This window comes from Colobus angolensis, unplaced genomic scaffold (genome assembly GCF_000951035.1).
Source record: "Colobus angolensis palliatus isolate OR3802 unplaced genomic scaffold, Cang.pa_1.0 Scaffold217, whole genome shotgun sequence".
NCBI classification, from domain to species: Eukaryota; Metazoa; Chordata; class Mammalia; order Primates; family Cercopithecidae; genus Colobus; species Colobus angolensis.
Genome location: NW_012115344.1, coordinates 6,390,392 through 6,404,399, shown reverse-complemented (window position 1 = coordinate 6,404,399; position 14,008 = coordinate 6,390,392). Strand labels below are relative to the sequence as shown.

Below are 14,008 nucleotides of genomic sequence, written 5' to 3'. Positions count from 1 at the left end.
TAGTTCCTAGCAGATAACATAACATTAATACTCAATCTCTCCCTTCCCTTGCCTTCCCTCTTACTTTCACAACCTAGTGTAGAAGAAGGGTTATATCCTGAAATAGATTACAGTCAAAAACCACACATAGCTGCCTCCTTTGTGGGACCTGCAGCAAGGATACAGATAGAGGCCAACATACCAAATCTACATATTCAAAAGTTATAAATCAAGCTGGCAAACTATTAAATAAAATGTGATATATCCTTCTGTCTTGATAAATATATTTTATAACAACCTGAAAGGCCAATTTCTAATTTAGATTTCTCATATCCCTCAGAGTTTTATGCCAAAATGTGGCAGGGGGCCATGGGACACATGCATTCCTACCCAGTCTTGAGGCTTGAACCCCCTACTCTTCTCTCTACCAGCTTTCCCACCCAGAGGAACCTGGTAGGCATGATCTGAACACTCCAGCATGATTCAGCTCCAGAAACACCTCCATAATCAATTGTCCCTTAGGCCTAAGAGCATGCACACCAGCAACCACAGTCTGCCCTTGAGAACATGGGATAAGAAGAGGTCCAAGCAAATGTTGGAGCCAGTACTGAGACCTGTTGAACAGAAAATTCCACAGTCTCAGATACAGTCTAGAAGTGAAGGTAGGACTCCCAAATAAGCCATAACTTTGAGTCTTAACTGTTTCTAAGAATGATATTATTTATAAATTTAGCAACTCTTGTAATAATTTTACTTTTATCAACAAATCAATATTCACAAAGGTACTGATGCTAACATGATTATGGCATCAAGGAAAAGTAATTCTATAAACAGAGATTTTTTTTTTTTCTTTTCCTGTGTCAACAGAAACAAAGATGAATGTAGCTTGGGTGCTTTTCTCCCATCTTTTCTCCAACTATATTACTATTTTAAGGTATATTTCTATTCATGCTTGCTGCTTGCTTGGTTTCTATCTATCTCTCCCCTTCTCTCTCTCCTTCCTTTCTTTCATTCCTTCTTCTGCTTGGTGTCTCATTTTGATAAACTCGTAATTTTTATAAACAAACAAAAAAAGCACGACTAGAAATTGTGTTTGCTACTTTTAAGAAAGTTACGCCTAAAGTCATATCAGTCAAACATAGGAATAAATTTGCCCATCACAATGCGGTAGTAGTAGAATAGCTCAAACAGTCTCAATTTCTGTGACTCACACATTATTTGACACAAATGGTCCTTCTAAAAACTGCAAGATGCCTCTACTGAAAAAAATAGGAAAGTAAAATACCCTGCTTGACACTGGTTTCTATGCCTGAAGTAAGACAAAAGTTACTGAGTTTTTAAAGCGTCTTGCCTTTTAAAAAGATTCGCCCTTCAAACTATGACACACACCTATTTGTACTGGTGTCACATTGCTGATTCAAATACTTCCCATTTCACTATAGAGTGTTTGAAGGCAGATAAAGGGGAAGGAGCTACTCACTAATCAAAGAACAGACACGAACAAAAAGGGTTTGTAGCACTGGGATAGAAACAAGCACAGGAAGCTGGACAATTTGTTTTACTCCATTCTTCATTTGGCCTTGAACAAAACTCAGCAAGTCTTCCCGTGTTAATTTCTGCTTCCTGACAGACTGTCTATATTCTTAAAAAACATTTTAAATTAAATGGCCTCATAGTCTTACCAAGTCTAATTTATTATTTGAGCCCCTTGTCCCCACATGGCACAATACGTTATTTTGTATAAAGTTCATACAGTAGGGTAGTTCATCTTTAGCACCATAGTAAAACAACTTTGGGCATCATAAAGATAATTGATCTTAATGAGAATGATACAATAGCCTTTGCAAAAATAGAAGGTACCACAGACCCACCATGAAATGGAGAAGTAATTTTTGCCTTGTGTTACCAGCAGTGGTAATGGGTAATAGCATTTTACCCATATATTCTCTCCTTTTCATCTGGTGTTGGATAAACAAAAATATGCATTGGCCAGAAAATGAAACAGAAGTTTAGTGTGGCCATAGAGGATAAAGGTAATCGACCCGTCTTGGTTTGTTTGGGCTGCTATAACAAATATTATTGGAGACTGGGTGGCTTAAGTTTACCAAATATTTATTTTTCACAGTTCTGGAGGCTGGAAAATCCAGAATCAAGTTGATCTTGTTCCTAATGCAGAAGATCTTATTCCTGCTGAGAGCCCACTTCCTGGTTTGCACATAGCCACCTTCTTGTATCCTGACATGGCTGAGAGTAGAGAGAAGCAAGCTCTCTCTTGTCTTTTTTTTTTAAGGGACACTGATCCCATTCACAAAAGCTTCACCCTCAATACCTAATTACCTCCCAAAGACCCCACCTCCTAATACTGTCACATTGGGGATTAGGTTTCACATAGGAATTTTAGAGGAACACAAACATTCAGTCCATAGTAGCCATACTGAGAGGAAACCTATAATGTCAGTGACATAATTCATATACGGTTTTCAGAAAAGACTCCTGAATGTTAGTAAACTTTTGTTCTTCAAATTTTACAGTAACTTTCAATAAAAAGTCTAATCATTGCAAAAAAAGTGTCTCAAGTACACACATGAACACATACACGTACATACACGTATATCTATATCTACATATTGGATATATATATATACACACACACATACACACATGTGCATAAGCACATAAACACTTCTGTATAACTATTTAAATTAGGCATATTTCAAATGTAGAGGTCATGTATACAAGTATTTATGAAACCCTTTCTGAGTTTTTACAACTCAACCACTAAATTTCTTGCAATTAGGTAATTTCTACGGCCCCCAGTAGAGTGGAAATGAGGAATTGAGCTAGTGGGAGCTAAGTTGGCTCTTGTTACAAATAGAAGAGGAATTCTTGAAATAATGGTTGTTGTGTGCTCTGAAAGATCAAGTTGGGAATGAAACAGGCTTCCACTGGGAATTACTTATTATACAAATTCTGTACATTTTAATCTCTGATGTTCATTTAACTGAAGAATCATCCTTCTGATAGAAACATGTGTCCCCACATATTTAGATACATACAGTGGCTCTTATTTCAGGCCTTGGTGCCTTTCTTCACAGCAGTTTCCTGCTTGGGCCTGATCATTCAAGTCATTCATTCTATTTAATAGTCACTGAGTGTTTACTGTATTCTGGGCTGCTGAGATGAAACAGTTGAGACAGATAGGGTTTCTTTCATGGTGTATGGGAGGGGAGGGAGAGAAAAGGGAGGGGAAGGACAGTCAATAACAGGTGATAAACAAGGAAACAAAAACAATTTCAGACAGAGATAAATCCAGTGAAGAGGTTAAAATGTCCTTCTCTTTCCTGTACCTTCCCTCATCCCTACCCTTATCATCCCTTAGAAACACCGTTTTCTGACAACCTCCTTCATGCAGTCCTGAATAGACCATTTCCTCCTTTTGTGGACCCACTGATCCCACCTCCACTTCTATCGTGCCACTTTATTGCATTTATTTGTTTACTTGTCTTATCTTTCCCAACCAGACTTTGAGCCTCTTTGGAGTAAAGGTCAGACATGTTTTCTTAATGATTTTGTAGTTGTAATTCCTGGCACATATTCTGTTTTTCCTCTTCATTTTAACCCTCAAGACACAGCATATAAAACATTCAATAAATGTCAATTTACCAAACGTGTATGATTTTATAATTTGTATTCTTGCCAATGTATCAAGTGCCTTGAGAAAAATTAATTTCCAAGAACAAGGTATAACATATTCAATAAATGCTAGTCAACTGAATTACTCTGTTCAAGGAGTAAAGGAGCCTAAGGGTAGCCTGTCTGTTGTTGTACAACTCGAGGCTTAGTAGGAATGACTGTGTTGATGTGATCACAATCTTCTGCAAAGGTTTTAGTATGTCCTCGTTGGAGCCATGTTCTGTCGTTTTAATTCGGCCAGTGTGCCATTTTAAAAATTGTTATTACAACTTAAGTTTCATGCTATTAAAGTGATGTGAGGAATTGAATGGAGCAGATAGACTATGTATTATGAGTTAAAAGACAAGCTCAAGAACGCCAGAGAAAGATCTTACGTTTTCCAGAACCCAGAGAACTTGCTTCCCCAGAGAGTTAGGACAGTGAATTTTACTCAAGTAATATAGCATTGAAGGACAACCAATTAAATAACTAATTAAATAACCAGCTGAATAATTTGAGGAATGTGGTGTTGCCAGAAATTCCAGTATTTGAAAGCACTCTTTGACCTCACAAGAGCTTTAGGCCATCTATCCGAGGGCTCTAACCATTCCAGGTGTTTATTCAGTGCCTCCCAGGGACTACCAGTTCCAAGAAAGGGAAAGGAAAAGCCCTCGCATTTGAATAATAAAGAGCTTCTTAAGGTGATTTAGGACTCATCTGCATAATAATGGGTATTGTACAGGCCACAGAACAAACACACAGAACTGATTGCTTTGAACATTAATGAGAAAATGCCTTCACTTGTTGCCAAAGCTGCTCTAGTCGAACCATGCTAAAAGCTGTATCAGGCATTCAATAATCAGACTTGGGTTTTTTTAAGGGTTACATTTTAAAAATGTTACTTATCAGGAGGCCAATCTATCTTTATGGCTTATGTGCTCCTCTATACTTCTTGGTGATTTTTCTCGAGCACAGACTAGAAGTATGTGTTAACTCCTGAGTTTTGCCTTCCACCTTCAAAGACTCCAACAGAGCACAGGGAAGCCACAAATCAAATGAAGTGCATAAGAAGCCTGAGGTCTTCTGCAAAGTAACCAACCCATGTCTGCTCTATTGTGTGGTCATAGACTTATTTTTTTTAGGTAAATTTAGTAAGCAAAAATTTGTCAGTAGCAGAAATTATTTTCTATTTTTATTTTGCTAATACTCTGATAGATGCTGAATTAGTGAAACTCGGACAGAAAACACATGTCATTAGGGATAAAGCAATGGGCTTTTCCTGAATTTTAGACGTGGTCTCTTTATCAAAGGACAAGAAAGAATTGAAAAAGAGAAATAAGGTATACAAATTTAGATTAATATTGTGCAAGTTCTGTTTTATCATTATGGTAGCCATTATTCCTAAAATTTGTCAGCCAGTATACTAGATGTTTTATGTAATTATCTAATTTCAATCTCCCAACAACACTATGTGGCAAGTATCATTAGTCTCACTTTCACAGACAGGAAAATTGAGGCTCAGATATTTAAAGTAATTTGCTGAAGTTCTCTTTGGTAGTATGTTGAAGAACCAGGATTAGAAGCTAATGTGTATGATTTTAAATTCTCATGGTACCTATTCATCATGGAATAGTACATAGCCATAAGAAAGAACAAAATCATGTCCTTTGCAGCAACATGGATACAACTGGAGGTCATTATCCTAAGCAAATTAATGCCAGAACAGAAAACCAAATACTGTATGTCCTCACTTATGAGTGAGAGCTAACCATTAGACATACATGGACATAAAGGTGGCAACAATAGATACTGGGGACTACTGGAGTGGGGAGAAAGGCAAGGGCTGAAAAACTACCTACTGGGTACTATGCTCAGTATCCAGGTGATGAGATCATTTGTACCCAAATCGCAACATCACACAAAATACCCATGTAACAAACATATATACCCCCTGAATCTAAAATAAAAGTTGAAATTTTAAGACATCCATTCTTTCCAATGTATCCGTTGCCTTCAGAAAAATTAATTTCAAAGATTAAACAACACCCTCCCTCATTTAAAAAAAAAAAGTATTTGAGGATAAGTTTGATGCTGTGCTTTAGTCCTGAACTACCAGTACTTTTTTAAAATTTTTAAACATTAACTCATAGTAATAATTTTTAGATTTAATTTAAATGCATTTAATGTAGCTTATTTAACTTAATTAATTTGCATAACTAAATCTAAGCTCATATTTGTGGAAAGAGATTTGTTAAATATAAGCATGTCCTGTCGGTCTTTCTGACCTCATCATAGTTTTTAAATACAAAACGACAGCTCACAGTAGGATGATGAGAGTTCAAACACACCTTGTGCTAAAAGTAGGAGAGGCAAGTTCTGGAGGACCACATAACAGGTACTGAAGAGAAGACATAAAATGCTGCCCAATATCAACATCAAAATGAAGTTTTACTAGAAAAAATGACCTTCAGGAAACAGAGGAGAGAAAGAAAGGATAGATATGACAGGATATAGATCAAGGCCCTGAAACAAACGACGTGCTATTATAACTGTGCCAAACTATCTTAGTACTATCACAAAATAAACTGAAGTTATTTCCTCAAATATCATTCAAAATAAGCCTCCTAAACATTTCTTACCATATTTGAGTATTATTCAATTTACTCAAAGGAAATGATCACCTAAGTGAATTTCAGCAAATCTTGTTATACCGTCTCTCTGACTATAACATTACTTCTTTTTCATAGACATGATTATAGTTTCATGCCCCTATTTAAGACAACCACAATCACAGTTCAGTATAATTACCTAGATCGAGCTCATGGTGTAATATCACATATCTACTCATTGAGATGAACAATCTTTTGTAGGTTTCTAAATTATTTGCTTTCTAGTGTTTCCCACTTCTTAAGTTGGGTAGAGAAGGGAGAAGAAAAGAAGAAGGTAGAAGAAAAATGATTACCCTCACCAGGAAAAAAAAGAAAACCCCAGCAATATTAAGAGTAACTGAGAATTGACTCTTCAACATTGAATCACATAATAAAAAATTTTTCCTATAATTTACAGGTCACATTTACTTTCATCTTCTTATTTTGTGGGAAGGAGAGGTGGTATTTGATTTTCTCCTCTGCCTTGTGTGTTTTCTTTGCAAATGGAAACGTAGCAGAAATGGAGCAGGGAGTGCAGTAACTGGGACAATTGATTTCTTTTTGGTTACCTTGTAATTTCTGGTTGTATTCGGTCCTGTCAGATTGGCTCCTCCTCAAGGTGCCAGAGTGGTCCCCAGAAACACTGCTCTCAACCACAGTGTCAGTCTTCCTTCTCTCCAACATATAGAGTCTGGACCTCAAGAAGGCCAGATTCTTTTTCTTGGTGACCATGTTTTCTTTCCCAGTGACTTCTTTGGGCTCCATATGAGGCAAAGACAAGCTTTAGAGGCTTGCAGGCAATGACTGGTTGCTAAGGCGCCTCAGGGTGAGGGTTAAAGCCACTAGAATGACCAGTTTATCTGCCCCCTTCTAACTAAACTGCTTCACTCCAGGGTTACCTGGCTGTGACTGCCACCACCTCTACGAAGTCCCAGAGCTCCACCCACATGAGGTCATTCTTTTTTAAACCTAGAATCCAACAGGGGAAGCTGCCACCTGTTACCTGAGAGACTTGCAGCACAGAGCTAGGCAAAGCAGGGACAGCGCTGTCACATGCTACTGAAGCAAACAAAAATCCCATTGTGTGGGGTGAGGGGTGGGGAAAAAGGAAAGTGAACAAGGTGAGGCAGTGAGGAAGGAAGTACACGTTAGCATAACCCACCGTTTATGGGTTTAATGTGTGGCCATGGGTGTGTGCAGGTGCGCTCAGGACACTGTGTTGTGGTCTGCTGCCTGGAAGCAGACTGGGGCTTGTGTGTGGTTTTTGGCTAGAGTTACTCACAGGTGACCCACGGAGTCAGTGCAGGGGCTATAAGAATTTGCATTTGCATCATAACAGTGAGTACAGAATCATTTTCAGTGATTACTGGGCACACTCAAAGTTATGCTTCTGCCTGTGAACGTTGAATATTCAACAATTATTTATTAAAAACATACTTGACAAACCCTGATCCGCATTCCTGAGGAAATAAGGATTCACACGTGAGAGTCATCTGGCAGCAGGCAAAAGAAGTGGAGGGGCATGCCCATAGAAGCCTAGAGCCTTTTCAGATTTCTCACTCTCCACAGGCTGCCCTTGCCTGAAATTAATCCTTCCATGGTCCCACCCTATCCTTCTATGTTCTGGTCCTTAGGAAAATAAGCCCCGTGTCAGGGTTCAATTTCTGTAAGATCTTTTCCCTGTCCCTTTCATAGATGTAGTCCCAGAAAAGAGCATCTCACCTTAGGAATATAAGAAGAGGAAAAATGTTTGAAACTGAAGAGGCACTACACTTCTAGAAAGTAGAAAGGATAGGGCAGCTGTTGAAAGAGAGAAAGGCGAACAGTGATAGGCCTTTCATTAATTTTTTTTTTTTTGAAGTTGTTTTTCCTCATATTTCCTGAGATCTCTCAAGGGAGAAATTCTAAGAAGCTCTGGGAATGTGCTGAGTGCTCTGTATGCCTTCATTAAGGAAAAGAAAGGCCCTAAGGAGGAACATGGATTCTCTCCTATTGTAAAGGGACCACCAAAATCCAGCTCTGTGCTGACCAGTGTGAATCTTGCATAACTTCTGTTAGAAAAGATTTATAAATGAGGAGAAAGATAGAAAAGTCATTTCCCAGCTCAGGATGTGTGGGCTGAATATAATTTACATAATTATCTTAAAAGATAAATGACAAATCTTCACCCATTAAGGAGACATCTATATATAGCTTGGCGTATTGAATGGCTTTTATTTAATATAATTGATAGTCTTTTTTGAATAAATCCTCCCAAGTACATTTAACAAATACTTTTAAAGGCATATTTACCTCTAAAATAGAAAAGGAATTTTTTGGATTTATGTCAAAATGCCTCAGTTGTGTTCTAATATTATATGTGTTTGAATGTATGCATACATATACACACTTATTTATATTTGCCTGGTAGCTACCAGGGATTTATTTAGATATAGTACCACTGAAAAAAATGTGCAATTAAAACTACAGGACTTAATGCGTAACGTGAGGTTTAGGACACAGCACTCAGAAACTGTGTCAATGGACCATAAAAAGCAGATCAAGACCTAATAAAAACGGTAGCATAAATTTACACATGATAAATGCTTAAGAAATGCATAAATACTAGAGCAAATATAACCCTTTATCTTGAAAAAGACATGGCATTACTTGTGGAAATGGGCCTCAGAAAGGTCACAGCTTATGGGTTGTGAAATGGCAAAAGAAGCATTATTTGAAATCAGAGGGAAATTTGTTACACCAGATGTGGATGGGTGTGGCTCATAACTCAGGCAGTGAACTGAGGTCACTGGTAATGTTTGAGGAGTGTACCTGTGTGAGTTTTGTGTATTCGTATGTGGCTCAGGTCATCTGGGTAGTTTTCTGCATTTGACTAGTGTTTCAAGTAGACAAAATCACACACAAACAAATGCGAAATTATGTTATATTCAAACACTTCGCTAACATTTCAATGTTGTTGGAATAAATTTGTATTTTCAAAACAAGTATTATAGCAGAACTTATTGTAGTAGCTTCATTATACAACTCTGTATTGTTTAACAACAAGGATACATTCTGAGAAAAGCATCATTAGGCTATTTTGTCACTGTGTGAACATTAAGGAATATATTTTCTTTAAAAGTAGCTTTATTATACCATCCTGTATTGTTTAACAACAAGGATACATTCTGAGGAAAGTATTATTAGGCAATTTTGTCATTGTTTGAACATCATGGAATGTATTTACACACACCTAAATGGTATAGCCTACTACACATCTAGGCTATATGGTACTGCCTATTGCTCCTGGGCTATAAACCTGTTACTGTACTGAGTACCGTAGGCTATTGTAATGCAATGGTAAATATTTGTATCTCTAAACATATTTAAACAGAGAAAAGTACAATAAAAGTATGATATTATAATATTATGAGACCACCATTGTATATGCAGTCCATCATTGGCTGAAACATCATTGTGCAGCACCCGATTATGTTTTTTAATTTCACCAATTATGAAGATACATAACATAGCTACTATGAGTTCAGTGGTAAGTATATATTTTATTTATTCACATTATTTTGAATGTAAAATTTAAGAATGGTAGAGAAATTCTCTCAAAACAATCTTCTATTCAATCAGGGAATCAGGCAGACACTGTTCGTTGCTTACTTAGTTTTCATTTTTACCGCCTCCTACCCCCAGGCTATTCTTTGTCAACAGAACCCTTCTCTTGTTCAAGGCAGCATTAGGCTTGGCCAATCAATGATAATCTTTTTTCCTATTTTTTTCAATCTCCCTTTCTGTTAGGGTTGGCCATGTAACCCCGGTCCTGGCAAATAGGACCTTTAGAATAAGGGGTAGATTATTGATCTTGGGAAGGTTTTTGGTTCTCCAATAAAAGGGGCAATCTCATCTGGTTTCAACCTTCCGCATTCTTCTAGACTGATCATAGGTGTAATGCATGGAGCAGTCACAGCCCTCCTGTGTCCATGGGAAAAGACCAAGAGATCCATAGGCTCTGATACCTTTGACCTATGGAACCAACATCAGTAGCCATTCACCTTTAGACTTGTTATGAGGGTCAAATAGATCTTCCCTCCCTAAGCTATTGTTAATTGGAGTTCTTGTTGCGAATACATTTCTAGTGGATTTAACAGATGGTGCTTAATTTACACACAGATTCACAATTCTCTTACTTATCTCCTTGACATTTCTTAAGCCAGTGTGTTTAGAATCCCTAGTGTAAAACATAACTTCGTTTTTCTAGAAATGAGAACAGCCAGGTCAGAGAGATTTTGAGTGCTTTGACACTGGGGCATCTTGCTAGAACATCAATGAGACTGGAGGAACAAGGCCTCTAAGCTTCATATTTTTTAGCAGAGGTATAAAAATGTTTTAATATAGAAGGTTGATGTTACTTAAATAAATAAATAAAATATTGATATTAAGACATTTAAACATATTTTGTTTGGATAAGGAACAAACAATTCCCAGTTCATTATTAGGAAAAGCACTGGACAGTGAGTACAAGACTCAGTTTTAGTCTTAACTGTGATGTAAATCAGCTTCATGATCTTACAATTGACATAGTCTCTCTAGGTCCTAATTTATTCATTTGTAAAATATAAGGGAGAACTCATCATTAATGCTATTCACTGAATATTTTTAGTTCTCCATTTAGGCGCATGGAGGTATTTCACTTCCCTACACCCTTTTGATTTAGACATGGTCAAGCAACTTGCCTTGACCAAAGAAATTGATTGAACATGATGTATGTCACTTTTAGGGAATGTTTAATAACACAGTGGGTGTTTTTGCTATAGCTTTCTTTCTGTCCTTATTGGTACTGGCAAGATTCCAGGCAGTGGGGGCTCCATCAGGATGAGTCCTGGAATGTAGATGGCTCAGAACAAAACCCCCAGACACCCCATGATGATTGTATAGTTTGATCATGAAAGAATCCTTTGTTGCTTTAGTCTGCTGAGATTTGGGACGTTTTTATTACCTAGACTTAGCATAACCTCAACTATTCTTATTAATGTTGGATGTAGATTACTTGATACATAAATCTTTTTATGTCTAGCATTATGTGATCTCAGGATTCCAAAATATCCAAGGTGATTCTAGATTGTAAAACTCATCATTCCAAAACAGAAGTCACATCTCTTGAATAATGTTGTGAATAAACTAAATCAGAGGAAGGAAAGGGCAAAAGTTAGGAGCTTATTGTAGCAGTCCAGGCAAGAAATACTTGGACTACAATAGTAGTGGTAAGAATAGAGAAAAGTTGATGAATTCAAAATACCTTTTAAGAGTTGAACTGACACAACCTGTAGATGATTTGATTGAGGTGGATGAGTAAAAAATGAATGAAAGATGAATTCTAGGTTTTAAGATTGAATAACTGGGAAGATATTTTGTGCTGTGCACTAATATAGGAGGGAAGAAGCACAGAGGAAGAGTAAATTTGGTGAGATTATCAAGAATTCGATTTAGGATACATTAGTGTTAAGATGCCTATAAGAGATAAAAGAGAAATGTCAGGTATGCTTCAGATTTATGAATTTAGAGTCACTATTTAGATTTTAGATAAAAACTGGAGTCATCAAAATATACATATTATTTTACGTCATAGATTGTTGAGGTCATTTAAGAAGAAAATATGCCAAGAGGAGAAGGATCAAAATCAAACCCTGGAAAACTCTAAGTTTAGAGATGGTTTTGGAGGAAAATGCATCAAAGAAAGTAGGAAAGCAACCATTGAAGTAGGAGAAAAACAGTGGAATGTGGCACATAGAAGTCTAGATGCAAGTTTTTCCCAAATGAAAGGATAGCCTGCCAAGAAACCAAATAAAATGAAAATAATTATTTTTAATTTGGCACATGTTGATCATTTATAAGTTTTTCCAAAGGAGTTTTAGTAATGTGTAGAGGAGAAAGCAGGAATAGAAGGAATTTTGCTAAAGGAGATAAGAACATTGAAATGTGGGAATGACACTGCTGAGAACATTTGCAATCATTTATTATTATTTTTTCTTTTATTTTAGTTTCAGGAGGTACATGAGCAGGTTTGTTTTATAGGTAAATTGCATGTTGTGTGGGTTTGATGTACAGATGATTTCATCACCCAGGTAATGAGCATAGTACCCTAGAGGTAGATTTTCAATCCTCACCCTCCTCCCATCCAAAACACTCAACTAGGCCCCAGTGTCTGTTGTTCCCTTCTTTGCATCCATGTGTACTCAATGTTTAGCTCTCACTTATAAGTAAGAACATGCAGTATTTGGTTTTCTGTTTCTGTGTCAGTTCACTTAGGATTATGGCCTCCAGCCCCATCCATATTACCGCAAAGGACATAATCTCATACTTTTTTGTGACTGCCTAGTATTCCATGGTGCATATGTACCACATTTACTTTCTCCAATCTACCATTGATGGGCATCTAGGTTGATTCCACATCTTTGCTATTGTGAATACTGCTACAATGAACATATGTGCGCACGTGTTTTTATGCAGTCATTTATTATTATTGGGCAATTACTACATGTAAGGATTATACCTAAGTAAAATAGTGAGAAAGGTAGGATAATATCTATATTTTAAAATATGGGAACAGGTTCAGGGAAGTTAAGTAATTTTCCCAAGATCAAATAGCTAGTAAATGATGGAGTAACTCAAATTCAGCCCCCTTTTACAGGAAAGCCTGTGATCTTAGCCACTCTGCTGTATACCAAGTGCCTAAAAACTGCCCGAATACAGCAAGTGTACAACAAATGTACTTTTCTCCACTAAAGGGATCTAGAAACAATTCCTCATTACCTTTCCTTTATTTTTTGGGATGAGTTCAAGAGATGTGAAATTTTATCAGACACCTCAAGTGATTTTTATGCACAGTTCAACTTTGAGAATTCCTGCAAGCATTCTTCTTGTCTCCAGTGTCTCTCTACTCTTGTTCATCTTCCCTAATGTCTCTTGAGTGTCCTTTTAAACTATAAATTGGATCATGTCATTCTTCAGATTAAAAAAGCTTGTTAGATTGTTTCCCATTCATGTAGGAGAAAATTCAAATATTATGCAGGCCTCAATTAGACTGTCCAGTTTCATTTCCAGTTGCTTATTGTTCTAGTTTTAACTGCTGAATAACAAATCACTTCCAGCACTTAGTTGCTTAAAACAATACTTATCGTTGTATCAGCTCTCACAGTTTCTGTGGGCCAGAAATTTGGGAAAGGCTCAGCTAAGTAGTTCTAACTCAGATCTTTCATGTGGTTGTTGGCAGATATTGGCTGAAGCTAAAAAGGCAAGTAGCTAGGACAGCTATGGGTTGATCAGGCATCCTCCTCTCTTGATAGTTTCAGGGCCTTTCCTTTTGATCTCTCCATGGGATCTAGTTTGGGCTTTTTTCTCACTATAGCATCTTTAGGGAAGTCAGACATTGATATGGTAGCTCAAGGTTTGAAGGGGTTCTCCTATGAGAGCCTGGCAGAAAATGTACCACCTTTATGACCTATTCTATGAAGTCACATAGCATTGCTTCCACTGTTGTCACAAAGCCTACTTTCTCAATGAGCACAGAATCTCTCTTCTCAGTGAAAGGAGCATCAAAGTCACATTATAAGAAGAGCATATGGAATGGGAGAAATTGCTCTGGCTATTGGAAAAATGTAATCTGACTCACTATGATGGTTAATACTGAATGTCAACTTGATTGGATTGAGGATACAAAG

General features: G+C 37.1%; 1 protein-coding gene across 1 annotated transcript in view; it reads right to left on the bottom strand.

The window, feature by feature from the left end:
* ARHGEF38 (Rho guanine nucleotide exchange factor (GEF) 38) overlaps nucleotides 1-7,208 on the bottom strand; it is a 127,007-nt gene extending 119,799 nt beyond the window's left edge. The window contains exon 1 of the mRNA XM_011943260.1: nucleotides 6,869-7,208. Within this exon, the coding sequence (XP_011798650.1) occupies nucleotides 6,869-7,064 (196 nt within the window). The 5' untranslated portion in view covers nucleotides 7,065-7,208. The remainder of the gene's footprint in view (nucleotides 1-6,868) is intronic.
* Between the last annotated feature and the right edge of the window lie 6,800 nt (nucleotides 7,209-14,008).